Source organism: Alternaria burnsii, assembly GCF_013036055.1.
Source record: "Alternaria burnsii strain CBS107.38 chromosome Unknown 715, whole genome shotgun sequence".
Lineage (NCBI taxonomy): Eukaryota > Fungi > Ascomycota > Dothideomycetes > Pleosporales > Pleosporaceae > Alternaria > Alternaria burnsii.
In genome coordinates, this window is record NW_024066116.1 from 978835 (window position 1) to 1003161 (window position 24327).

Genomic DNA, 24327 nt, shown 5'->3' on the forward strand with positions numbered 1-24327 from the left:
CGGGGGGACGTCCATTGCTGGGCCATCACTAATTGTGAGATTGCGAAATGAATCGATTTACTGGCCTCAAGCACCAGCTTGCTAGGTTTGCGTCACGATAAGACACCACAACTTAGGACTGTTCATTGTTGTTCAAAAGTTGTGACCCAAACACGATTGTGTCAGCTTGCTCTACAGTATGGGCAAGCAACGAGTCGCCAGACAACCTGTATATGAGGCTTTCGCAGGCCACTGTTGACCAAGACACCAGCGAGCATAACTGAAACTCTACCTGACTACTCAAAGCAGGGACACAGTCTTAAGATTTTGCAACACTTCCTTCTGATACCCTTCTTCATTTACAATCCTTCATTCTACTTTGTCAACACCGCAACCATGTTTGAGATTCCGAACATGAGTCTGGACACAGCACGAGACGAACTCGGCGATGGTTTCGCACGCAGGATCGACGTCGACTTCAAGCATTCCAAATGCATCTGGTGCAAAGCAGGCGGAACTAAAACGAAGAAGAAAAACCATTCCCTAATGGACTGCCCTACCACAAAACCTGCGGAGAACGACCAAACTTCGCTCTCAAATGAGATCTTTAATGCTGGTAAGGAAGATGCTGCAATTGCATATATTCATCAAAAACAGCTTTCTGTGTATCCTCGAGATGACAATGCGACGACTTTCTCGACTGGATTCTCACGGCCACATGTGTCAAATTACACTGTTCCTATTAAAATTGCACCCGCTCCTCGTTCGGCTCCTTCTGGTCTTTCGTTCACTCCCATCATCCCTGTCCCGAGCTCTCAAACACCTGCTAGTTCCGCATCTCAGGGCGTATCATCTAGTATCCCATCTACGTCCATCGATCAAAGCTCTTCCGGCTTTGTCAGTTCGTCCGTTGTGCCTACTACTGGTTCTACACCTGCAGCGACTGCCCCGATTTCAGTCATAAAAAACCACACTCTCCCGAACATGTTGTCAGATCAACCTCATACAGAAGTTGCCCCCCAGTCTTCTGCTTTTGGGTTGAATGCTGTTGCTTCTGTCGCTTCTGCTGTGCCAATTACCAATCTTCAGGACGCTCATGTGGTTGATTTCGGGGAGCTCTCACGCTACAATCGAGCTCCTGGCCCATCCGCTTACGTGAATGGAAATTCAGATCTCGTGAACACTGGGGAATTGAACGGAAAATTAGAGAAACTCAAGGATACCGCCTTACAATATCCCATCAGACAGTCGCTTCGCGAAAGACCAAAGAAAGGAGAGGTGCTTACCAACTACTTCAAAATTTCTGTTGATCCACAGACTACTTTCTACGAGTATCAAGTTCTAGGCATCCCGGACTCAGAGTCACGGGCTGGCAAGAAGCGCTACATGGACACCGCCATCCGAAATGTGCCCTTTCTTTACAGCAACAGGCATGTCTTCGCCACTGATAACGTAAACACCATCGTAGCCTGGGTCAACTTACACCAGCATATACCTGGTGCGCGGGTTCAGTCCGGCGATCTGATGACAGATGTTGGGTCAACATGGGCACTTCTCGATATCGTTGACCGCGATACGACGGTGCCTCTTGTCTTCCAGTACCTGCGACCAGTAGACATCTTTGGTCTCCAACAATACTCCAATACCACTCATCCAGACCCAGCTAATCATGACTCACACCCTGCGGAAAACGCTCTTAACATCATCATGACCAAGTGTATTGCGAGTAATGATACTTTGCAGCTGAACAATCACAAGTTCTACGTTCGCAATGCGTACTTTGACCTCAAGACGAACGAAGGAAATGCAGTCGCTCCACTTCGTGCCTTGCGCGGTTATTCATATAGGGTTCATTCCGCCCTGGGAAATATCCTTCTGAATGTCAGCCCCGCTAATAGTGCCTTCTGGAGACCTTTGTTAGTGAGTCAAATCTACCAGAATGGTAGCGGTCCGTTCGGCAATTCGAAAGATCATGTTAAGAGAGCGCTCAGGGGCGTACGCGTGTACATCGATTACAGCCGTGAAACCAAGGACAAGAAGTGCAAGCATCCTAAGTGTAACGACCCAAATTGCAGCACTGCCATACCACCAGACAAATTCAGCGCGAGAACCAGTTCTAATATGGACGGACAACATGCGCGTATCAAGACCATTCGTGGTTTTGGTAAGGCATGTAGCGAGCAAACCTTCTTGTGGGAACACAAGGATGTCTATGGCAATATCATCGCGGGCCAATCAGTTCAACCTACAGTCCAAGAATACCAGCAGAGACGTAATTTAGACCCTCAATCTTCCAGAATATTACTAACGTATGTCACAGAGTATGCTCGAGTGTTGCAACATCCTGGCTTGCCTACGGTTAATGTTGGTACTGCTGGTAGACCAACATGGTTCGCCCCTGAACATCTACGTATCCTCCCAGATCAGATATATGCGAAGATTATTCCTGACTTTGTTGCAAACGGTCTCCACCGAAACGCATGCCGAGAACCCCGAGAGATAAGATCTCGAATCGAACAAGAAGGACTCCGACACATCCCGATAACTGCAACTGGCCAGCTGGTATAATGGTCTTTCTGCCGTGACTTGTATACACTAACAGATGTCTAGAAAAACTGCCATCCGATAAGCCTCGATCCTAGAATGCTCCAGATACCATTCGTTCAGCTCAACCCTGCCACAATTGTGTACTCGTTGACAGCCGTTACCAAGACCGTTAACGAAAACAATGGAAGATGGGATCTCAAAGAGACCCAATTCTTCAGAGGCAATGCCGAATCTCTGAACTGGCTCTTGATCACTGGACAAGGTGTCGACGAACATGGTGAGTCAGTGAGGGCGTTGACCCGTAACTTCGATCAAAAAGTGAGAGAGACTGGTGTTTCACGAGCCTCTAAAAGGGTTAAGCAGGTACTATCTTTAACAGATGACACCGAATCCACCCTGAGAATGAAGCTCGAGAATTATCTGCGAGAACATCGAGAAGATGTACCCGACATCGTGGTATTATTTCTGAAGACGAAGGATCAGCATCTCTATTCCAGCTTCAAGTTTCTTACAGATATCGTCTTTATCTTGCAGTCTATCTGCGTCACTGAAGATAAGATGAGACCAAAGAATCTCAATTGGAACAACGACTCTGCCCTCGGACAATACATGGCCAATGTTGCTATGAAAGCGAATCTGAAGATGGCTGGAATCAATCACTCAGTGCAAGGCGTAGAAGAGCAGCTGAAAAACACCATTGTAATTGGTGCAGACGTCACTCATCCAGGAAGCGGAGCGTTACAGGGTACGCCTTCGATCGCGGCTATTGTCAGCTCTCTAGAGGCCAATGGCGGAAGGTTTCGCGGCAATATGCAGTTGCAAACTGCGAAACAAGAGGTAAGTTCAACAAAACACCAATCCCAAGCTTCTCTGCTAGCTGCTGATTAAACAGATCATCCCTTGTCTCGGGGACATGCTGATTGAAGGTTTATCGGAGTGGTGTCAACTCCACCAGCGCTTTCCCGAGAATGTCCTCTATTATAGAGACGGTGTGAGCGATACTCAGTACGACGAAGTTATCACCAAAGAGCTCTCAACTATCAAGAACGCGTTCATCGGAGTTGCCAAACAGTTCAAAAAGCATGTTCCCGAATTCAAGACAACTGCGGTCATCGTCACCAAGCGGCACAACACTCGTTTCTTCCCCCGTCAAAAAGATGACGAGATGCGTGGAAACGGCAACTGTAAACCGGGACTTCTTGTGGAAAGCTCCATAACGTCACCATACTACACAGACTTCTATCTTCAATCCCATAACGCCATCAAGGGGACTGCGCGATCGTCCCACTACTTCGTTCTACAGAATGAAATGGGCATCGAGATATCTGATCTGGAGGACCTTACCCACAACCTATGCCATACATACGTCCGGGCTACCACAGGCGTGTCTTACGCATCTCCTGCTTATTATGCGGATAGACTTGCGGAGCGGGGTCGCTGCTACTTGCGCGAATGGTTCAATCCCAGCAACGCTAAACGCAACGCCTACGAGACTCATCGCCAGCAGGTCGAAGCTGATGTAGAAGCTGCACGCAATCGTCCTCAGCGCACTGGAAATCGCAAGAAGACGCCAGCAGAGATACAAGAAGACAAGGCCGATAGAGAACAGGTTTTGCAGCAAATGAGAGACTACATCCGGCCAGTCGTTGAAACTAGATGGAACACGCCCATCCATAACCTCGCTGAGCCAGGCTTCAGACCGAACGCCAAATCCAAGTATGACCATCTGAAGGTCTGAAGGGAACTATGTACTGGATGTAGGTCCGAAACAGCAACGGGTGAGATGCGTTTGCTGGTGGATTACGAAAACTGCTGATTCACAGTTGCCGACCATTCTTCTTCGTTATTGCTTCTTTTGTGGATTTTCCTTATCTCCTTACGATCTGTGACTGCGTCGCATCTGTCTCGTCTGCCTCTTGTTAGTCGTTGTTGCTTTCTGTTTTCTCTAGTCCTTTTGGTCTTCCTGCTGCGCACTGTATGCACCGTTCGTATCATAGACCTTGCTTTGAGCCTATAGAGTTTCTTGACTAGTAAATTCTCCAACACACACTTTCGTTGCAACTATGACACTTCAGTAATGACTTAACTGTCTTGAAAGGGCGTTTCTGTGAGAGCTTAGTGTCAAGACATGGCATCAACACTGCACGTGTGCACCAAGATGACTGACCATGCTACGGTGGTTAGGGATGCATTTTGTGCGCTACACCCAACTTGACTGCAAATACTGGACGCTGAAGAAGCACAACACGGAGGAATAAGAGCTGAAGAATGATATGGCTTCTATTTCAGAAGGTTGCTTGACTTTGCGGAAGCTTGACAAAAAAGATACTGACTTGTTGACATGCAACACTAGACAGCTTTACCCCCAAACACCTTTGCCATTATGACAGGCTTTCCCTAGTCTAGACCATGTCAATACAAACGCCGTGGCGCTGAAATGCAATGGAGATGAAAGATCCAGAAACCGATATTGCGCCAACCCGTCATCAACTGCGTTAGAAACGTGTGCGGCCATTCGCTACACCAAGGTACTCTGATCATCTCCATTGACCCTGGCTCAGCTTCAGCAGGCCCTCTACACATCCCGCCTCTTCTGCGGAGTTTATACTTGAACGACCACTCGCATCGTCACCGTGCATAAACTGCCGCAGTTCATCGTCTTGCTCTGGGTCGACGACACCCTTACCGCCTTTTTGCTTGTCCTTGGCTAGCATTGCACCGAGACTTGAGGTCTGTGACATCAGGTCTGTGTTCTCTCCCAGTATCCGACGAGCTACACGGGAAGCAGGAGGTGTAGCGGCGACCTGGCGATCGCGTCGCACAGACTTGGGCGCGTCAGGCTCCCAGTTCTCCTTGTCGCTTTCCGTTTGTGGGAACTCGTCCGACTCAGTGCTCGCGCCGTCCTTCTTGTAGTCGGCATAGTCGTTGTTAGAAAAGCGGCCATTGATGGTCGAAGCGCGTTGCATAGCACCGCGGGACTTTTTAACGAGTGGGCTACCCTGCACTTTGTGTGAGCTGTGACGTGCCATCAGGGGGCTACTGTTTTGGCGAGCTTGGTTCTGTGCTAATATTCTTCGGTTCGCGCGTAGTATGCCAATCGCGTCAGCCGCACTGCCACTCTCTTCTTGCTCTGCACGTGTTATTAAGCTGGTTGTTGACCGACTCTCTGGGTCACACCAGAACTCCCACGCGCGCGAGTCTCGACTCCTTCCTATGTTCGATGCTGTCCTAGGTACCTTTGGGCTTGGCTCGCCTCGAGCAGCAGCAGCTAGGCGATCGTTCAGTCCAGTTGCGCTGTAGCTCCGTCGCAGGCCAGCAGCAGCACGAGAGAAGGAAGAAGGCGTCTTCTTCGATTTAGGGGGTGATGGGGTTTTGTCAAGATCGGTGACGATGCGTGCTGTGCCGTCCTCATTGGTTGATATTCGTACAAAGGAATGCTTGCGCTTCAGTGGTCGGGAAGGGGTCTTTGTCGCATTGTCGGGCGACACAGAAGGCTGCGGAGGGTTCGGAAAGGTGATGACTTCAGGCGTGTAGTCTTCGAGATATCGGACGAATGACGCGCTGCGACGGTTCGATATCCATGATGTGCGTTGTTGTGTGGTGCCCTGTGAGGATGGTGCAGTCTGTTGCGAGTTGCTTACTTCGGCAGATGCATTTTCTGTACTTTGGGCTTCGGTCGATGGTTCTACGCCTGCTTCATTGGAGCTTCCTGGATCGAGCGCGGAAATGGCAGTGTCGATGGTGCGCGGTTCTGGGATGGTTTCGTCTGAAGTAAGTTCTGGTGTTGCAGGCTGCTCAGGTGGGTCGGACCTGGGACACTCGTCCGACTCTTTCGGCTCCGGTGCGTTATCGATATTGTGCGCTATGGCTACCGTTTCGTCCTCGGTGAGCGGGTCCGACATGGTGGAAGAAGAAGACATCAGCGATGCTGTGGAAGATGGTTCGAGGGGCCGTGAGCGACGGCGGTCGTTTTGGCGTTTATCTAAAGCAGAGGGTGATCAGAACTTGTTTCGAAAATCATGCGTCCGTTAAGCCACGCGCGACATATTGGCGCGATCCAATAGAAGGCGGATGAAAAGCAAGCAGCAGCGACGCGTAGAGCAGACGGTAGTACTTACTTTGAAACCAGATCTAGGACGCGATGTTAGCAGGGGCGCGCACACTCGTGACGTGGAGCAATATTGGCGCCTTACCTGAACTTCCTTCTCGCCAAGCGCGACTTTTCGGACAATTTCGAGACGTGCCGCCTTGTCTGGCTTCGGATTCCTGAGGTATTCGGATTTTAGGACGTCCTCGTCTTCCTTGCTGCAAGATGTCGTGGTCAGCGCTGATGGGGTGTTGGAGTGTCGCTTGCCCGCGGGGTAGGCCGAAGTAGTTCCCGATGGTAGGTTGAGCACGAACCAACGCGTTGAACATGGGTCGACACGGATGCGATGGAAGGGCAGAACTTGAATGGGATAGAAGCATACCTGGTGCGTCTTCTCTTCTGGCGAGCAAGAGCCTTGTTGTCAACATCCGGCGGCATATGGTTCGCGACGGTTTCCTGCGAATGCACGAGAAAGGCCAATTGACCACTAAAACTGGCGCGTCTAGCAGTGGGAAGACGCGATGACGCAGGTGACGAGAACGATGGCAGGGGCGATGAGGCGGACATGATGGGATGATTACAACGAATGTCGGGGAATGAACTTGGTGTTATCAAAGAAGGTTTACCATGCGAATGAATATTAAAGTAGGAAGCACAACGCGTTCAATATGGTGGCAGGAAAGTAGTGTGCGAGGCGCGTCTTCAGTCGCGTACGTATCAGATTGGTCCGAGCCGGGCGCTTGCCTATGTCGTGCATACCACTTGCCTGAACTCGTCGTCTGTGCACACAATCACACCAGCCTCATATCTGCCATTATCCATACTGCAGATCGTCACGTATGCACGAGCATGCTGAGGCTGAGGAAACAACACGCTCAATTATTTCCTATCCAAGCGCATCTCATCCGAACGCGTGCATCCTCTGAGCGAATTCGTCTTTCTCATGGTTTATCGGCGCGCCTTGCGCAGAACTACGCGAATGCGGGACGACAATTATGAAATTTTGCTTTTCCAGTCTTCTCAGCCCTATTTTAGAGCGCGCTCGAGGATCGCGTATGGGCACGATCAGTTACACAGCATAGTCCTCCTGCTGTTGCATCCGTATGCTGTAGATTGTGGTCCCTCTTCGGACGTCGTCTACTCCTACGCGAGATGCACACGTGAACGAGACGTGGTGAGATGAATTGCTCTATTTGCAAGCGCGTTTGGCCGAGGCAGCTAGTGCTCAAAAAGAACGCGGTGAAACACGTCGGCACGTGACGCGCTAACACTTGGGATCGTGCCCGCGAAACACGAGTCAAACACCTCACGGTTCCAGTCACATCGACGTTCCACACAAACTCTCTATCATCGGGAACCTCCGATGCCGTCTACGCATCATCGCGGTTACGATCTAGGCAGCGACACGCTATCCAACGATTATCTAGGTCCGGCCTGCAGTCTAACGACCTTGGCGACAACTCTCACCGTAAGATGCACTGCACAATACTAAACTACCGTTCCATCTCTATTCCCGCAGATGCGCGTACTCACTTGTCCTTCTTAGCATCTGACCTTCTGCATACACTTCTGTCTAATCCCACGCTCATTGTTCGATTTTCCTGTTACCCCACCTCCACCGGTGAAGACGTCCATACAAGGCAGAAGGTTTTAGTGTAAGAGTCGGCGTTATCCGTAACTTAGAGACACAATTCTCTTGCGTAAAGACCTATCGGCCCCTTTCTGCCTTGAACAATACATGCCAACGATGCCTGCACCTAGGGCGATGAGTAAACTGCTTCCCTCGGACCGAAGTCGACAGAAAGCATTCGTCAGACAGCTTACTATCATACATCCACGTGATGCGTATGGCACTTCTGGAGATCCAATGCTCGCGCCTTTAGCGATGAAGATTTAACCTGGTTCCTGTGGCGTTATGCAACCATTGAGCCTCACCGGTTTTGGCCCCATTTCCCTATCTCGGCAACTCCCCGCTGCCTCCTGGCCCTCTGCTACAATGAACGATTGGTGGAGGCTTCCCCTACCTAGCTTCTAGCCACCAACGGTTTGTCGGTCTGGATGGCCTTGCAGAGCAACACTACCCGGCCGCTAGATTCTCATTCGTGTATCCGAGCTACTACACCGAGGACCTCGCACAAGGTCTTCACAACCGAGAAACTGCAGTTTGGCTAGAGATGCGGTCGCATCGTTGTGTAGGGCTAGCCCTACGGGCCCACTTTCATAGGTAGGTTCCGCTTCCGCTGCAACAATTCCGGGACTTTGGATTCCTTCTTACGATACGATCCGTCTCTCAACTACTGGGACGTGGGTCATGACTGAACGTTAAGCTAGGACCTCAATTGGCCGGAGCTCACTTCTTAGTTGCATGATCGCAGGACATCATTACGCACGGTCTCAATGCCTGTCTGGCTTTCATTCGTCGAGGCTAGAGCTTTCTTTCATCGATTTCATCTCTACTCCTTTGGCGAGACGCAGAGCTTAGGCCTCTATTCCTCTCTTTCCGGCATTTATCCCACGTCAGTAACAGGTGTGCCATCTCTTCCACTGTATCACATGTTCAGCCAAGAGCCATGAAACGTTCATACACACCAAACCAGCGAATCGGCCCCTTTATATCGGCTGGCGACCAGCGTCCTAGCGGAAGAGGCGTTGGAAATAGGCAACTGGTCCTAAGAGGCTAAGAATTCCGCCCTCAGCCCTTCACCATATCTCGCCACGCCTACCTCCGGACATCCTTGAACGTTACAGAAGACGGTGGCAGTCGTTCTCCCACCATGTTAGCACTAGACTGGGCTTGAGGAGATTCCTTGACACAACAGGTTTTCCGTCCGTTACTTTACGCTTCAAAACATGCTCATTGGTAACGTCACTTCCACATACGTCTACATTGTAAGCGATGTCCCAATGAACGCCGCTTTTCAGCATTATTGGAACATTTCAGGCCGGCTACTATGATCTGTGCGTCCCATTTACCGTCTTCACTGATCCAGTGCCACCCTTGTGAGTCACGGGCCTCTATATCATAACAATGAGGGTGTTGATGGGCACAATATTGAAGCCCGACTTACGTCTGAGCTCTGTGGGACAGAAGTTACAGAGTTGAAGTCATAAGTCTACATCCCCCAGAATATTCATTCGACTGAACAAAGCTTGGGGAAGCAATGTCCAGTAATATGCGCGTCGCAATAGCAGGTAAGGCATCCGTTCGACAAGCAAGAACACCACTCATGCAGACATCCTTCTTACGTTTGCAGGTACCTCTGGCCTAGCACTCTTGATCGCCCAAGAGATCAACAACTCGACGAGCCACCAGCTGATCATCCTATCACGGACTGTAAGTGCCTCAGGGGAATGATACACCATATTTTGACTACAAGGAACCGCACTGATACTCATCAGCATCAAACAAGCCTCATAGCGTCCGGCTACAACTGTCAAGCTGTGGATTACAATAACCCCGCTTCGCTTCAACACGCGTTAATGGGCGTTGACACAGTCATCTCAACTGTCATGGGCAATCCACAACTCCGCCTCATAGAAGCGGCTGTACAGTGCAGGGTACGCCGCTTTGCACCTGCAGAATTTGAAGGCCAGCCAGGTTTGCGAGGCCAGAATGCGTTGCTCGATCGGGGACGCAACTCAGCTTTGGCTTTGTTGCATCATTATCGCAGCCATATGCAGTATACGGTTTTCGTTTGTGGCATACTATACGAGCGCTTCTCTGTTAATGGGATGATATCTCATCGCCTCGGGGTCAACAGCGGGTATGGTAACGAGGGGGAGTTCATTGCGGACCCCCGGCAGATGACTTCCATGGCGCCAATTTACGACGCAGCCAACAATCTCTCATCGATATGCTTAACCTCTGCGTACGATGTGGCACAATTCGTGGTTCGTGCCCTCAACATGCCTACATGGCCTTCTGAGATGAGCATGTGTGGCGAGCGCATGACTGTTCATGCTTTGGTCGAAACCATCAGGGCGTGTAGAAGTAAGCATAGTCCATCCTTGCCCGAAGAGACGGTTTGCTAAGATATTGTTAGACAGACCCTGGGCTAGCATCGATTACCAAGCCCCCGCGAGTAAGTAAACAGCCTTGTACAGACGCACACTCAGATGCTGACGGACGACATAGACCTTGAGTACCAGATGACAATGGCTCAATTGGGAGGAGACACCGCTGGACAAAGGCGGCTCGCACCGCTCCTTGCGACAGCAGAGGGGCGCTACGATTTCGTGGTGCCCGCCTATCTCAACGCTGTTTACCCAGACATTCAAGTAACTCGCTTCCAGGACTGGTTTATGCGTAACTGGGCCTCGATCCCATGAGCAGCGACCGTTACCAGAGCCTCCCGGACGTTCGACAATACTTCAAAGCCGAAGAATACCCGCACAACCCTGAACATCCTTGAAACTCGGGCAGGCCGTTGATCCTTGGAAACTCAACAACTTGAGATGGGGCTCCAAATTTCACTCTCCTCACTTCTCTTCTACTCTCCTTTCATTCTCGAGCCTGTTTGGTTTACGAATATGAGGCTTTTCATTGGATTGAGATCTCTGTGTTGCGCTTAAGCTATGGTTGTGTTGACGATGGGTTTCTGTCTGCAATTGCGATATATAATCACTTTAATCCTTTCAAGGTTGCCGATTGATGTCGTCGTCGTTCATTACAAGGGTTGTGAAGTTCTGACCGAGGTTGGTATCGCTTAGGCCTGAGACACTACCTGGTACGCCTCCACTCGGCCAACACCACACGCGACACTTTGCGGCTCGCTCCTTCCGAAGCATACACGGCGCTAACTAGATTTGCAGAAGCATACCCGATCTGCGATGATGTGAGAAGGGCCTGGTCAGAGTTTGACGTGAATCTTCGATGGAGAATTACATCAACTCGACGTCACCGGTGGGGCTTCAGTTCCCCGCTACCATAATAAAAGTCCAACGCGCCTGAACATTCATTTCTTTTCAGTATCACAACCACAACTTCTATTACATTTTCAACACTAGATCTAAATTCTCTACGACCTCAACTCCCTCTCCATATCAACAACGTAAGTTTAATTCCACCGAATGGTGTGGTTTCGAAGTTGTCATTTTCAGCGCGAGACTCGAAACTCACCAGCATGCACGCGTCTGTTTTTCACACACTGACATACATACAGCACAAACACATTCAAAATGGTCTCCTCTCAGCAAGGCTACTCCAACACCACCACCGACATGAAGGGTAACACCCAAGCTGTCAACGAGGCTCAGTCTAACCTCCCTCTCCCCGAGCAGCCCCCCGTCGCCTCAGACTTCAACTCCGCCGATGCTAGCACCGTAAACGTTGGCTCCGGTCGCCAAGAAGCTTCTTTCTCATCAGGTGGTGGTGCCATCCGCGACCCCGCTGTCGGAGCTGGTGGTGTTGCCGGACGTGAGGCTAAGGATGGACTTGGCGGCATTCCCAACGATGCTGTCTCTCGTGAGGCGAAGGACCACTCTGGTCTTGCCGACACAACTGGCAAGGACTACGGATACCCCCAGAAGAACGACCCCAGCGGCAAACAGTAGAGTACTGTACGAGGAGGAGTAATAAGATACCCGAAGCATAATGGGCGTTTTCACGATTATGATGGCCACTATCACTGCGTTTAGTAGCCGGACTGCAAGAGCAGTCTTACGATAATCAATGAATGAAATGAATCAACTAGTCAACATTTCGACATGTGTGTATTATGATGTTGTGAGAATGACGAGTGTGTTGATCAATCCAGCATCCCGTGTGTTTTATGTGATGTTGACGCCAGATACACGAGATCATGACAAGTGCTCGCGTACGTCACACATAGCAACAGCGCCTTGCCGAGTAGCACCCGTTCCTGACGCCATCTCAGCCGCAGCATGCATGCATGCCCAATTCTAGTACACGAACGGTGGATTCTCTGCCGGTTTCCGATCTACGGCCGTTCGACCAGAGCGGGGTCGTTTTGGTAGGGCTGAAGCAAGGTGGGATGTTTCAATGTGACGAGGTCATGACGCAAGTACACTGGGGCGTGAGGGTTGAAGGTATACATACGACAGCTTGCAGCGTACCAAACTATCTCACATCACTCAAATCAATATAATCTCTTCATTTCAATCGATTGAACGACACTCAATTTCAACGACCACCTCTCAAGAACCTATAATCGCATCAATATGTCGGCTTCGCACGGACAGAAGGTATACTCTGCCCCTTGCGCTTTCATGCTGTACCTTGCGGTCTTATCATGACCTCATGTGACATGTTATAATATCGGTGAAACTCTCGCTAACTCTCTACTCTCAGGTCACTACCGACCCCGCATCCAAGATTCCTATCAATGAAGGTGTTGGCACCGTAACTTCAGACTCTCTAGCAGGCGAGTCTCTGAAGAACTCTGGCTCCTTTGGCGAGGGCAACCCTAAGGCTGCAGCAAGTAAGCAGCCATCCTCATCAACCACCACGAACACCACCGACGCTACCAACGCCACTAAGCTCGATGCCGCTGTTAACGCCGAGGCGCGCGACGCACAAGAAGGATGGAACGAGGAGAAGATCATGAGCTCAGGCAAGGGTCTGAGCGGTGCTTCATCAGGAGGTGCGGCTGGCACAGCACCAACCGGTCTTGCTGCTGGAAAGAATGTCGACCCAAGCGTCCTTCAGCCCAAGGGCGCCAACTTGACAGAAGATCCCAACATGAGCGGCAACACCAAGTTTGGTGAGATCGGTACAAAAGACGACCCTGCTAGGCAGGCAGAGCTCGACCTCTCCAAGAAGACTGCAGCTAGTGCTGGGGTTGAAAACAAGGATCTGGCCCAGGGCGGCGACAGCAAGTTCAGCGCCTTGGGAGACACTACCGCTTGAAAGATGAATTTCCCATAGCGATGAACTTATCATAGATTAGCGAAGTATAATTAATGAACACATAATGATTTGCAAGCTTAGTTGATGGTTAGTATTGAATGCGACAAACTCGAGGGGTGAAACCAGCACGTGGCGGGGGTTTCCAAATCGGGCCTCTTCCGCGGGCACGGACGCGGGCCGTTGCAGCACCCAAAGGTGGCCTTTCGCGACGCGGCATTAGCCCCGACTGTCAATGTCATTCATTAATCCATCTACGCTTCTTTCCTCTACCTAACAGTCCACCGAACCGACATTGGGTCTGCAGTACCCCGATTGCACATTTGAGTGCCCACCATGAACGGCTACGGCGACCATGGGCACGAGGAGGACCCGTTCGGGCCAGCAAAGGGTGGAATCGTATCAAGTTTCGATGCATTCCGTAAGTGTTCTCTCGCACACTGATCGCAGGAAGAAGACCAGACCAACGAGTGCCATCATGGTCTCGATATGTAGATACGTGTAGTGATGCGACCTCGCAGGCCCACGCGACAACATGCTTCGTGCTAGATATCACCTCACGGCTGACGCTTATCTACAGCGAAAACAAAAAAGACATACCTCGTCCAAGGTCGCAACTCCTCCGCATGGACAGTAACGCTTATATTGACATGCATCTACCTCTCCTGGTCCGAGATATCGCGCTGGTTCGCTGGCACAACCTCGCAGTCATTCGCCGTCGAGAAGGGCGTATCCCACGACATGCAACTGAACCTCGACGTGATAGTAGCCATGCGCTGCGCTGATCTTCACGTCAATATGCAAGATGCTGCTGGTGATCGCACCCTCGCCGGCGAACTCCTGCGCAAGGACCCAACATCATGGTCGCAATGGACTGGCAAGAACATTGAGAGTGGAACGCACGAATTGGGCAAAGAAAGCGGCAAACAGGCGCCTGGGTGGGAAGAGCTTTGGGATGTCCACGAGCAGTTAGGCAAGGCGCGGAAGAGGAAGTTCAGCAAGACACCCCGGGTGCGCGGTCAGACTGACAGTTGCCGTATCTACGGAAGTCTGATCGGAAACAAGGTCCAAGGTGACTTCCACATCACAGCGAGAGGCCATGGATACATGGAGTTTGGAGAACATCTAGACCATTCCTGTAAGTACAAGGAGTTACGGCTCGCGAAGACACTGCCACTAATGTTCAACAGCATTCAACTTCTCTCATATCATCCGCGAAATGTCTTTTGGCCCGTACTATCCCTCTCTCGTCAACCCCCTCGACTCCACTATCGCTGTAACACCAACACCGGATGATAAGTTCTACAAGTTTCAGTACTACATCTCTATCGTGCCCACCATCTACACTGATGACGCTTCGATGATTCCTCTCCTCCAAGCAATCACGTCCACACAGGACCACCCTGCCTCAAACATCTTCCACACCACGCACGCCATCAAGACCAACCAATACGCTGTTACTTCACAGTCTCACAAAGTACCAGAGACCTACGTACCCGGCGTGTTCGTTAAATTCGATATCGAGCCGATTATGCTGGCCGTGGTAGAAGAGTCGGGAGGCTTCTGGAGGTTGATTGTCAGGCTGGTTAACGTAGTGAGTGGCGTTATGGTAGCTGGAAGCTGGGCATGGCAGATGTTTGATTGGGGAAGTGAAGTTCTGGGTAAGAGGAGGAGAAGAGGCGATGGCGTTGGTGTGCTCGGGACACCGTCTGTGGAAAAGAAGAGCTGGGATTAAGAAGAAGAATCGATACGAAGGAGGATGCATTCAATGGCGTTCAGGGCATGGGAACATGAGTTTCATTTTCGAGTCTTGTGAGTATGCAAATATACTAGTTATGATTATCTTAAGCTGCACCGCTCATCGAGAGAACATGGTATGGATGATGGAAGGTAGATGGGGAGATGACGACTACACAACAACGGTATGTTCCGCTCACTCTTTTGACGTCTACAATAGGCAAAGACATAGCTGACATCATAGAACTAGCGAGTGCTATGGCTAGGCAACTCTTGCAAACTACGGCTTGCATCTCAGGCTTTCCCTTACTTTCCATTTCTTTGATTTGTCGCTTGACGCGTTTGTACCACAACGCGGTACGCAACTATGTCTCACTTGGATTTGCAGCACCATCAATTCTCCATAACTGTTGTTTTTCTCGCCAAACACTGACAATACACCACACCCCACTTTCGATTTGAATTAACTCAGCTTGATTGTAACTATGTCGTCGCCAAGCCAGCCACCAGACCGAATTGATTCGCACTCTCAAGATGGGACTCAATCGCGCGAGCCAGCCCAACCCCGGAGGACGGCTTCTGCAAACGACCTTAATCAAAGCGCCTCACTGCAGACTATCAGGCTGGCGGATGGTCCAGGAAGCGGACACGTGCTCGTTAACAGAGAACGGTCGTCAAACGATGTCCGCGGAAGTGCTGACCAGGGCCCTCAATCGGAGACGTTGCCGCAATCCTCAGAGCAGCGTCCTGAAGATGCAAGAATGCGACATGGAATCATTGTATCGCATCGGCGAGTTCAACAGCACCAACGGCACATGGATCTAAGCATGCGTGTGGGCGAACAACAGCAACAAGATGCACTTCGTCCAGAACGAGCTAGAATGCTAGATATAGACCTGCAGCATCTTTGGCTACCAGCCTCTAGTCAAGACGCGCCGCTAAACTCAACTCAAGAGCCAGCCCAGTCTGGTCGGCCTCGGAGCTACATGCCCTCTCTTCGATCTCAACCTGAATTCTATATGACAGGAGTGACAGCTGTTGACACTACAGCGGAGCCTGTTGCCAACGACGCCGAATGTACAATATGTCTGGAACCTCTCTCAGATGATGTGGTCAAGTTCCAGGCTTGTGGTCACATGTTTCATACAGTCTGTGTACAGAGTTGGTTCGATCAGAGCGCGCCGCGTACGGGTCATAAGCGAGGTACTTGCCCGAACTGTCGACACGAACTGTATGGTAAGTATGCCTGTGCAAACTGCATGTGAGACATACGCTGACTTCGTACACCTACATTCAGAGCCAGACCCACAGTTTGGGCGTACGGCGCCGCCTCAGAACATCGAACTGCCAGTGATAGGTCGTGGCCAATTGCATCCCATATCTTTTCCTAATCGCGAACCATTCGGCCGCCGCGAAGAAGCACCTGCTATTACACGACCATCTAATAGCGATCGTCGCAGGCAGGTCAATGATGGCATTCAACAAAATTTGGTGGGAGTGGATCAACAAGAGCGTGCAGAACAAGCCCTGGCTGTCACTCCGCAGCAGTATATCACTAATCGTCGGACATTGCAGGGCGAACCCATTCGTGTAGACCGGCGTCCTCGCGCTGTTGCCTTGGAGCATGTGAGAAACGATCCTCCAGCTCAAGAAGACGCGGATAGTCTTCCCCCAAGGACATCAAGTCTCCCTAACGAGGGAGCTATTCGCCGTCAGCAGGCTAGTCAGATTATGACTGATGCATTGCGGATTGATGGATCTCCCAGAAATTCGCAACTTGACAATGGACGGGCGGACTCAGACACGTCGGACCACGTTTCTAATGTTGGTGGCCCTTCTGGGGCACCGTTGACGCCGCTGGGAGCCTCCGGAGCGCCAACACCGACAACGAACACACAATCAGTACAACCGCGTGAGTCTCGAGCCATTCTCGCAGCACGTGCAATAGCACAGCGCCGCTCTCTACTACTGGAACCAGATCTGAACAACAGAGACGCAGATCCTCCACAGACCGTACGACGTTCAACATCAAGTTCTCAACATACGACAGCTAATGGAAACCGTGACCCTATATGGCTTCCTGATTTCCATGGCCGTCCGAGAGTTATCAATCCACAGCCTGAGCTTACACCGACTGAACGCGCTATTCGTGACCTTCAACAGGAACAGAGCTTGTTGTTGGATCGTCTTCGTGAGGTCCAAAACCAACTAGGTCGGCACCTGCAAGCAGCAGATGCCTCTAGAGAGCGTACGACTGTAGTGCGTCGACCCGCTCCAAATCACTTTCCACGTGAAGCACAGGATGATTTGTCAACTGGGCGGCCACCACCAATTGCAATTCCTCACCTTGCTGATCCAGCGTTTCCTGACTTGCGATCGGCTCGCGAGTTCCCTGATCGAAGGGCTATAGGCTCAGGAATTAGTATATGGTCGGCCGATTATGTCAACACAAGAGAACGTAACAACGAGACACAAGCACCTGGACAGTTACTTCCTTCCCTCTCGAACTACTCCGGCAACAGGCCAACCGCTGAACCGCCCACCGGGATTTCAAGCAGCAATGAGGAAATTTCATCATCTCTAGTAAGCACATATCCTGCGACACCATCAGATCAACAGCTTGCCTCAGCAGACAACCTGGGATCGAGATCAAGATTCAGGCAGCGAGCCGAGGAGGTTCTAGAGCGTATGAACCGTGAGCAGGCAGATATGGAGAGGCAAATATCGAATAGCATGTCTTTGGATCAGTCTCTCGTACCTGCACTCACTGATGACAATACTCCAGAGGCACCGCAGTAGATTCGTCCCATTATGATTTTAATGAGGTTGGAAGGAAAGCGGTCTAGAAACAACAGATATCTCTTGGAGTGTTACAGCAGACAGTATTTAGATTACTACAAGATTCATCTGTGGGGGGAGGTGGGGGGGGGGGGGGGCGTGTTGAGAAGGCATTCACAGAAGATTGCGAGCTGTTGAAGGGAATAATACTCTTCGAGCGTTCAAGCCGGCTTTTTGGCACGCGAGATCGAGTCACTCTGGTGGGAACGATAAAGTTAGACTGCTCTCACTCAACAATTGGCCATCATTCCGCCTATTAGCATAATTGATTTGAGACGCCATGGTCCTCTCAAGCGTCTCGTCGCTATTCCAAATGTTTGTTCGATGCCTCTAATGTAGACTGGCTTGTAAAAGTGTGACAATAGTGAGCCACAAAGAAACAATCTCTCCAAACATGATGCTTCTTCGTACTAGATTCCACAGTGTACGTATTATCTTCCTTCTCTAGTATAGCCTGACCTCATTGGGACTTGATAACAGAATCATCACTACAACACACTGAAGGCAAGCGACCTATGATAAGTGGTTCCTCTGAACGTCAGTAGACTCCATCAATGCGCTTACTCATTTACTCATATACTCCTATCCGCCTTGAAAAAGACCAGGATATGAACCAATCAAGCAGTCTAGAGATCCAAGAGCCCAGCATGATACCAGCAGTTAGCATGCTCGCTCTTCGCAGCCAGGGTGAGTTTTTCATGGTCTGTGTCGTGCCCGTAAGCGCTCAACCTGAGAGCTCCGATTGTTCAATCTGTACGGAACACCTTGTCAAAGATGTGGTACGATTAGCTGGTGCATGCGGCCATACGTTCCAAACATTGTGCCTTCTCGCCTGGCTTTCCGGTACTGCGCGCCGAAATCGCGCTTGCCCAACCTGCCGCTGTGAGCTATACGCCGCACCGGCGAATCGATCATCGGATTCGGCCGTTCCAATCCGCACCGCAGGATATATCATCGCCCAGAGAGTAAACACAGAAGCTCGTAGATATTCAGGCCTGCTAGCAGCTAGCAGGCTTGTTCCAGGAGCTTTTATGAGACCTCGGGGATATCATGAAGAGATGGACCTTCGAGTAGCGCACGACACTCCTCTTGCACAAAACTTTTCGGCGTCGATCCCTAACTTTACCAACATGTTATTCTCGGGCGGAATCGATCCAAACATGATACCCCGTGCCCGTCGCGCGGCACTACGCCTTGGTAGTAAAGAGATTCTTTTCCTGACACTCACCTTGACGGTTCTCATGAGAGTATTGTCACCAGAATCATTGCAACAATTCCAGTTTTTATGTTGAACATACGCCATCTGATAGTGTGCAAATTCTGAAATGGTGACAAATTTCACATTTTCGTGTTATTCATCCGCTACGCAGGTTATAAAGACCCTGATGGACTGCAACGTAGCTTCACATAAACGCAAGCTCGAACATCATCCTCCTCCAATCAAGCAAGGGGGAATCTTGGAAGCCGTCGCAGAGCCTGGATCGAATCTGTCGTGACTTCAATGCCATCCAATCCTTTACTTCATCACCCACTCTCTTTCACCCTCTTGCGGGTCCATGACATCACGCTCACTTCCGAGCCATTTGGCATCCTCGAACGGCAGTATAACAGCCAGCACTTTCGCCTTGACTAACCCCAATGGCAATGGCCCAAACGATCTACTATCCCGGCTCCATTCCAGATTATCTCCTTGTATCCAGCAATGTCCCTCAGGTACCCTTATCAGTTCTTCTCTCACACTCGCCCATTTGCCTTCGACATCTACTGCACCCAAATCAGAATCACGGCGCCCAGGCGTAACTACACTGACGAAGTCGCCTGGCATTCCGATGATGCGCTTACACCCGGTCAGTTGCGGGAAGATAGGGTGGGTGTAAGTTATGACATCGCCAACGTGCAGGTTACGCATACGGCGATGGAGCGAGGAGTAAAGAATCCGCGGTTGAGATCGGTAATCGTAAGAAATTGTAGGAGTCATCGAGATTCCGCTAGTAGAGCCTGTGCCGCCGATGTAGGAGGAGAATGCGTGTGTAATGAAGAAGCCTTTCGCGACAATGAGCACGCTACCTGCGGGTATGTTAGTAAGTGACCCTGATAGTAGTGCCCGAAAAGACTTACGGCCAATCACCCTAAGAGAGTGGTTGAGGTAACGGTCCATGGTGGCGGCATTACAATCAGATCCTAAGCTTTGTTATCGCTCTAGCATATTTGTTCTTATGACAATGTGCCTGGAAGCGCTCGCAGTGCCGATGCGGAGTCGTTATGGCTAGAGCATCATGAAAGTGAAAGAACGACCGAGTGCGGAACGCACGATAATGTGGTATCTCCGACGCTAAAATCTTAACGCCGGTAAGTATCCCACTTCACGAACTTTGCCTGACTAGTACTTGAATGCGCAAACATGGTTCATGTTCACGATGAAGTATTGGGACTAAAAAGCTCAGAGCAGGCTACATTGCGGTAAGCGTACAAGGCAGTCACGCTGTCCCGTGCTGATCATCTCCTTAGGCCTGCACCAACCGGACTCGAGGATAGAGGGGTCTTGCAAGATGCTGTAAGAGGTGCTTCCTTCTTTCCTACATACTTTCACTCGCACGCAAAGTTCTCTCCTCGAATACCCTCCAACTCTTTTGAGAAGCTTGCGCATAAACCGTCTGGATGAACTGTTAGATTGATCCTACATTATCTTTCATCTTTCCATTCTTAAGTGTTGTAGCCTTCATACGGACTTGGAGTACTTCTTCAAGTTTGCTAGGGTCCTTGTGCATGACTAATATCGATATTTCTATACAGACTTGATAACGTCCTACCATGACCTCAATCCATCAACGATCGACACGCTCACCTCCGAACCATCACCGTTACAATTCATGCGCCATGTCGCGCGTAACCGGCCATTTGTTGTCCGGAACGGAGCTAGAGACTTCAAAGCCAGAAAGACATGGAGTTCAGCATACCTGAAAGATGTCATGCGTGGTCAAAATGTCAACGTAGCAATCACACCTCACGGGAACGCCGACTCAGTCGTCTCGCTACCGTTAGGTGGCTCAGTGTTCGTCAAGCCATATGAGACCGAGGAACCCTTCCAAGAAGTTCTAGAGAAGATTCAACGGCAAGAGCGGGAGGAAGACTATAAAGGCCCAACACACTATGCGCAAACCCAGAACGACAATCTTCGCAATGAGTACTCCACGCTTTTCGCTGATGTGCCCAAAAGCATACCTTTCGCGCGAATAGCACTAGAGCAGGAACCCGACGCAATCAACTTCTGGCTCGGAAATTCCTACTCGACGACTGCCCTACACAAGGATAACTACGAGAATATCTACGTTCAGATCCTGGGTCAAAAGCATTTTGTTCTCTTACCACCTGTGGAAGCGGCTTGTGTCAATGAGAAGAGTGTCCTGGCTTCTACGTATACTTTGAAGCGCAACGGAAATTCACCTTCTGACACGTTCGAAAAAGATGATATGGTGATCAAGGTAGATGAGCCGGAGGAATACGTACCGTTCGCAACATGGGATCCTGACCAGCGTCACATCAACACTACGCTCTACTCTCAATACTCACAGCCACTCAGAGTAACACTAGAAGAAGGCGATATGCTATACTTGCCAGCACTATGGTACCACAAGGTAAGCCAGAGTTGCAACGAAGAAGGAATCTGCTGCGCGGTAAACTATTGGTATGACCTTGAATTCAGCGGCGGATTCTGGAGTACTGCAAATTTTGTAAGGAGCACCGGATTACTGAGCATGCAAGGAAATGCGGATGATGGAATTAGAGGCGGAGGCGACTGATGCTTCTTGCAACAAAGGGAAACTTTACTACGATTATGGGTATCTCTAGGATCTACAGTAACAGACAAATCCAACGCCGAAGCAATGCTCCCTTGACTCCGTTCCTACTAATTCCGGATCTTGACTTTGATATTGACGCCCCTGGCGCTTTGCCACACACTATCACTGACCTTGACCGGCAACTTTCGTCCTTTGAGTCTTTGGTCAATCAACCATAGACCTACCACGAACTCGTACCTGCTCAGTCTGCCAACACCTCTGCTGTCTACGAGATCCCAGACTTCTTCTAAAACATGCGTAGGCAGTCGACTCCTCGTCCAGATCTCTTTGACCAGAAGATTCAACACATCAGCCGATGCGTCATCGTCAGGCGGCGCGTTAGCAGGTGATGGTATGTGATGACCCTTGTTCGCTGCCCACAGACCTTCGTAACGCTTCCGCTCCCGTTCGGTTATCTGATCGCGCCAACGCTTTCGCGTGCCCTCGTGATGTTTATTTGGGTGCTTCCGTCCCTTGATGCCCATAATGCGTGTCCCCTTTTTCTTGTATTTGTCGACCTTGTTGTCTTCCTCATCGGACGACGACGGTTCTTTGCGCATTGTGGTCCGCATCTTCCCGGCGCTCTTCGGAGGTGATTGTTTAGGCGGTGAGGGCGATCGATGGAACGGAGAGTGATGGTGGTGCTGTTTGCGCGGCGGGAAAAGAGGTTCGACTGACATAGGTCGAGGTGCGGGCGAAACGTTGCGAGAATGCGAGGCTAGAGCGGCGCCCATTATGGCGCTCGACAGAGATTCGCCAGTCATGTGTTGTGTAATCTGCTTGACAGACTCCCTCTGGTAGTTATTATGATATACCGAAGGTGAACCTGATCCACTGGTTGACGTTGGCCGACGAGGAGGCGAGAGTCTCTGCAGCGGAGGCATCGAAGCCGGATTCTGACTTTGGGTCCGAGGTTTGATTTGTATTGGGGCCGAAGGCTGAAGTTTGCTGGTAGCCGGTACAGGATCTGCTTTTCGCGCAGTCGATCGCCGCGGCGGAGGCAGAGCAGGTTTGAGCTTCTCATCTTCCTGCTCTTCTTTTGCTGACTTGAAGGAAGAAGGTGTTGACGGCGACTGTTGACTCTCTATAGACGCGGACACTCTGCGCCGTTGTAAGGACTTGGACTGCGTTGTGTCCTCAGACTTTGGCCGTGTTTGCCGAGAACCCCTCTGCAGGGGCTTCGAAAGTGGAGAAACCGATGTGTTGATTGTCGCCAGCTGGACCGGTTTTTGCCTGATCGGAGGAGATTTCAGGGGATCATTCTTGGGTGTATTGAAGTATGCTTGCTCGCTACTGCCGTCGACATGTTGTGGCGGCAGCGTGATCTTGTGCTTCGGCTTTGGCTTCACAGGTGGTGGTGTCTGCGTCCTGACTCTCTGCAGGGGTGCGTCATCTTTCGGCTCGGGAGGTAACTTGAATGCACGCTGCGGCTTCGGCGACCGCACAGGGGGTGGAGAGTTCTGGGTGACACGTATCGGTGCAGAGGGTTTGGTAGGCGTCCTAGGTCGCGCTTGCTCAAACATTCTGACGAGCGAGTTCGTTGGCGGTATAGGGGTGTCATCGGTAGGCTTGTGTGGTGACTCTGGCTGTCGGGCACTGGTGGCAGCTGAATACGGTTCGAGGCTGCCTCTCCTCTTGCGCGGCTGCTGGCTGGGTTTCTTAGATTCGAGTCTCGCAAGCACATTCCCTACGCTGCCCGAGGGAGGCAGTACATCCCTCTCGTTTGGTTGGTGTTCGCTCATGGTGGGCGGAACAGCGGCCTGGGGTAGAGGCCGCAGAGGGCTGTGCCGAGCTGCCGCAAGCCGAGCAGCGATATTTGAAGGCGAGGAGACGCGGTCGGGGTGGTCGTCAGGCACACTCAGCGAGTTGGAGCTGTTCGACTTGGACAGGTTCGGCTTGCTGACGCCCACAGATCCGCCAGTGTGGTGGCTCCGCAAGGATGCCGGACTGCCAGTTCCGACCTTGGTTGCAGCCAGCAAAGCCCCATTGTCTCCTCCTGTATATGTGTTTACCAAAGGCTTTGGCTTCGCGGGAGATTTGGAGAAGGCTTTCGCTGCGCCTCGCAGTGCAGCCTCTCGTACATTGTGTTGGGTGTCGCCGGCCGTCTGCGGGACCCAGCCCTGGTTGCGTGCAGAGCTCATTTAGCGGTCCATTGGACGGTGAGCAATAATGACGTATACGGAGAATTAGGGGAGAATAGTGCGCATACAGAGGGTATTTGTGCGCAACATGAAAGCAAAGTAACGAAAGACTGAATAGAAAACGAGTGGTGTGGAGTCGTAATGTCAGGTTTCCAAGATTAGTATCGTCAGCCCTGTGAATGACACGGCGTGTGTACCCACAAGGCATGGGTGATGGCTTGGGGATTACGCTAGCTTCTTATAGTCTGACAGCCACGTGATCACGCGTGACGCGCTTCTCCAGGCAGCCACGAC

At 50.9% G+C, this 24327-nt stretch overlaps 10 protein-coding genes across 10 annotated transcripts; 7 read left to right on the forward strand and 3 right to left on the reverse strand.

The window, feature by feature from the left end:
• Nucleotides 1-375: 375 nt before the first annotated feature.
• On the forward strand, nucleotides 376-4264 carry GT037_007476 (uncharacterized protein; the record flags this gene model as incomplete). Its single annotated transcript, XM_038932523.1, has 4 exons — nucleotides 376-2251; nucleotides 2300-2541; nucleotides 2590-3363; nucleotides 3419-4264. The coding sequence occupies 4 exons, from the start codon at nucleotides 376-378 to the stop codon at nucleotides 4262-4264; spliced, it is 3738 nt and encodes a 1245-aa protein (XP_038785011.1).
• Nucleotides 4265-5063: 799 nt separating this feature from the next.
• On the reverse strand, nucleotides 5064-7180 carry GT037_007477 (uncharacterized protein; the record flags this gene model as incomplete). The annotated part of the gene is made up of 4 exons (XM_038932524.1): nucleotides 5064-6508; nucleotides 6645-6657; nucleotides 6720-6831; nucleotides 6996-7180. The coding sequence occupies 4 exons, from the start codon at nucleotides 7178-7180 to the stop codon at nucleotides 5064-5066; spliced, it is 1755 nt and encodes a 584-aa protein (XP_038785012.1).
• A 2594-nt stretch (nucleotides 7181-9774) lies between these two features.
• GT037_007478 (uncharacterized protein) lies at nucleotides 9775-10942 on the forward strand (the record flags this gene model as incomplete). The annotated part of the gene is made up of 5 exons (XM_038932525.1): nucleotides 9775-9805; nucleotides 9868-9947; nucleotides 10013-10604; nucleotides 10657-10695; nucleotides 10749-10942. 5 exons carry the CDS (start codon nucleotides 9775-9777, stop codon nucleotides 10940-10942), a joined length of 936 nt encoding a protein of 311 aa, XP_038785013.1.
• Nucleotides 10943-11791: 849 nt separating this feature from the next.
• Nucleotides 11792-12166, forward strand: GT037_007479 (uncharacterized protein; the record flags this gene model as incomplete). Its single annotated transcript, XM_038932526.1, has 1 exon — nucleotides 11792-12166. The coding sequence occupies one exon, from the start codon at nucleotides 11792-11794 to the stop codon at nucleotides 12164-12166; it is 375 nt and encodes a 124-aa protein (XP_038785014.1).
• Nucleotides 12167-12793: 627 nt separating this feature from the next.
• GT037_007480 (copii-coated vesicle protein) lies at nucleotides 12794-15213 on the forward strand (the record flags this gene model as incomplete). The annotated part of the gene is made up of 5 exons (XM_038932527.1): nucleotides 12794-12817; nucleotides 12924-13404; nucleotides 13807-13899; nucleotides 14059-14616; nucleotides 14669-15213. The coding sequence occupies 5 exons, from the start codon at nucleotides 12794-12796 to the stop codon at nucleotides 15211-15213; spliced, it is 1701 nt and encodes a 566-aa protein (XP_038785015.1).
• Nucleotides 15214-15700: 487 nt separating this feature from the next.
• Nucleotides 15701-18014, forward strand: GT037_007481 (uncharacterized protein; the record flags this gene model as incomplete). Its single annotated transcript, XM_038932528.1, has 2 exons — nucleotides 15701-16451; nucleotides 16513-18014. 2 exons carry the CDS (start codon nucleotides 15701-15703, stop codon nucleotides 18012-18014), a joined length of 2253 nt encoding a protein of 750 aa, XP_038785016.1.
• A 647-nt stretch (nucleotides 18015-18661) lies between these two features.
• GT037_007482 (uncharacterized protein) lies at nucleotides 18662-19345 on the forward strand (the record flags this gene model as incomplete). The annotated part of the gene is made up of 2 exons (XM_038932529.1): nucleotides 18662-19161; nucleotides 19201-19345. The coding sequence occupies 2 exons, from the start codon at nucleotides 18662-18664 to the stop codon at nucleotides 19343-19345; spliced, it is 645 nt and encodes a 214-aa protein (XP_038785017.1).
• A 224-nt stretch (nucleotides 19346-19569) lies between these two features.
• GT037_007483 (signal peptidase) lies at nucleotides 19570-20211 on the reverse strand (the record flags this gene model as incomplete). Its single annotated transcript, XM_038932530.1, has 2 exons — nucleotides 19570-20120; nucleotides 20172-20211. 2 exons carry the CDS (start codon nucleotides 20209-20211, stop codon nucleotides 19570-19572), a joined length of 591 nt encoding a protein of 196 aa, XP_038785018.1.
• A 712-nt stretch (nucleotides 20212-20923) lies between these two features.
• GT037_007484 (uncharacterized protein) lies at nucleotides 20924-21853 on the forward strand (the record flags this gene model as incomplete). Its single annotated transcript, XM_038932531.1, has 1 exon — nucleotides 20924-21853. One exon carries the CDS (start codon nucleotides 20924-20926, stop codon nucleotides 21851-21853), a length of 930 nt encoding a protein of 309 aa, XP_038785019.1.
• Nucleotides 21854-21960: 107 nt separating this feature from the next.
• GT037_007485 (uncharacterized protein) lies at nucleotides 21961-24033 on the reverse strand (the record flags this gene model as incomplete). Its single annotated transcript, XM_038932532.1, has 1 exon — nucleotides 21961-24033. The coding sequence occupies one exon, from the start codon at nucleotides 24031-24033 to the stop codon at nucleotides 21961-21963; it is 2073 nt and encodes a 690-aa protein (XP_038785020.1).
• Between the last annotated feature and the right edge of the window lie 294 nt (nucleotides 24034-24327).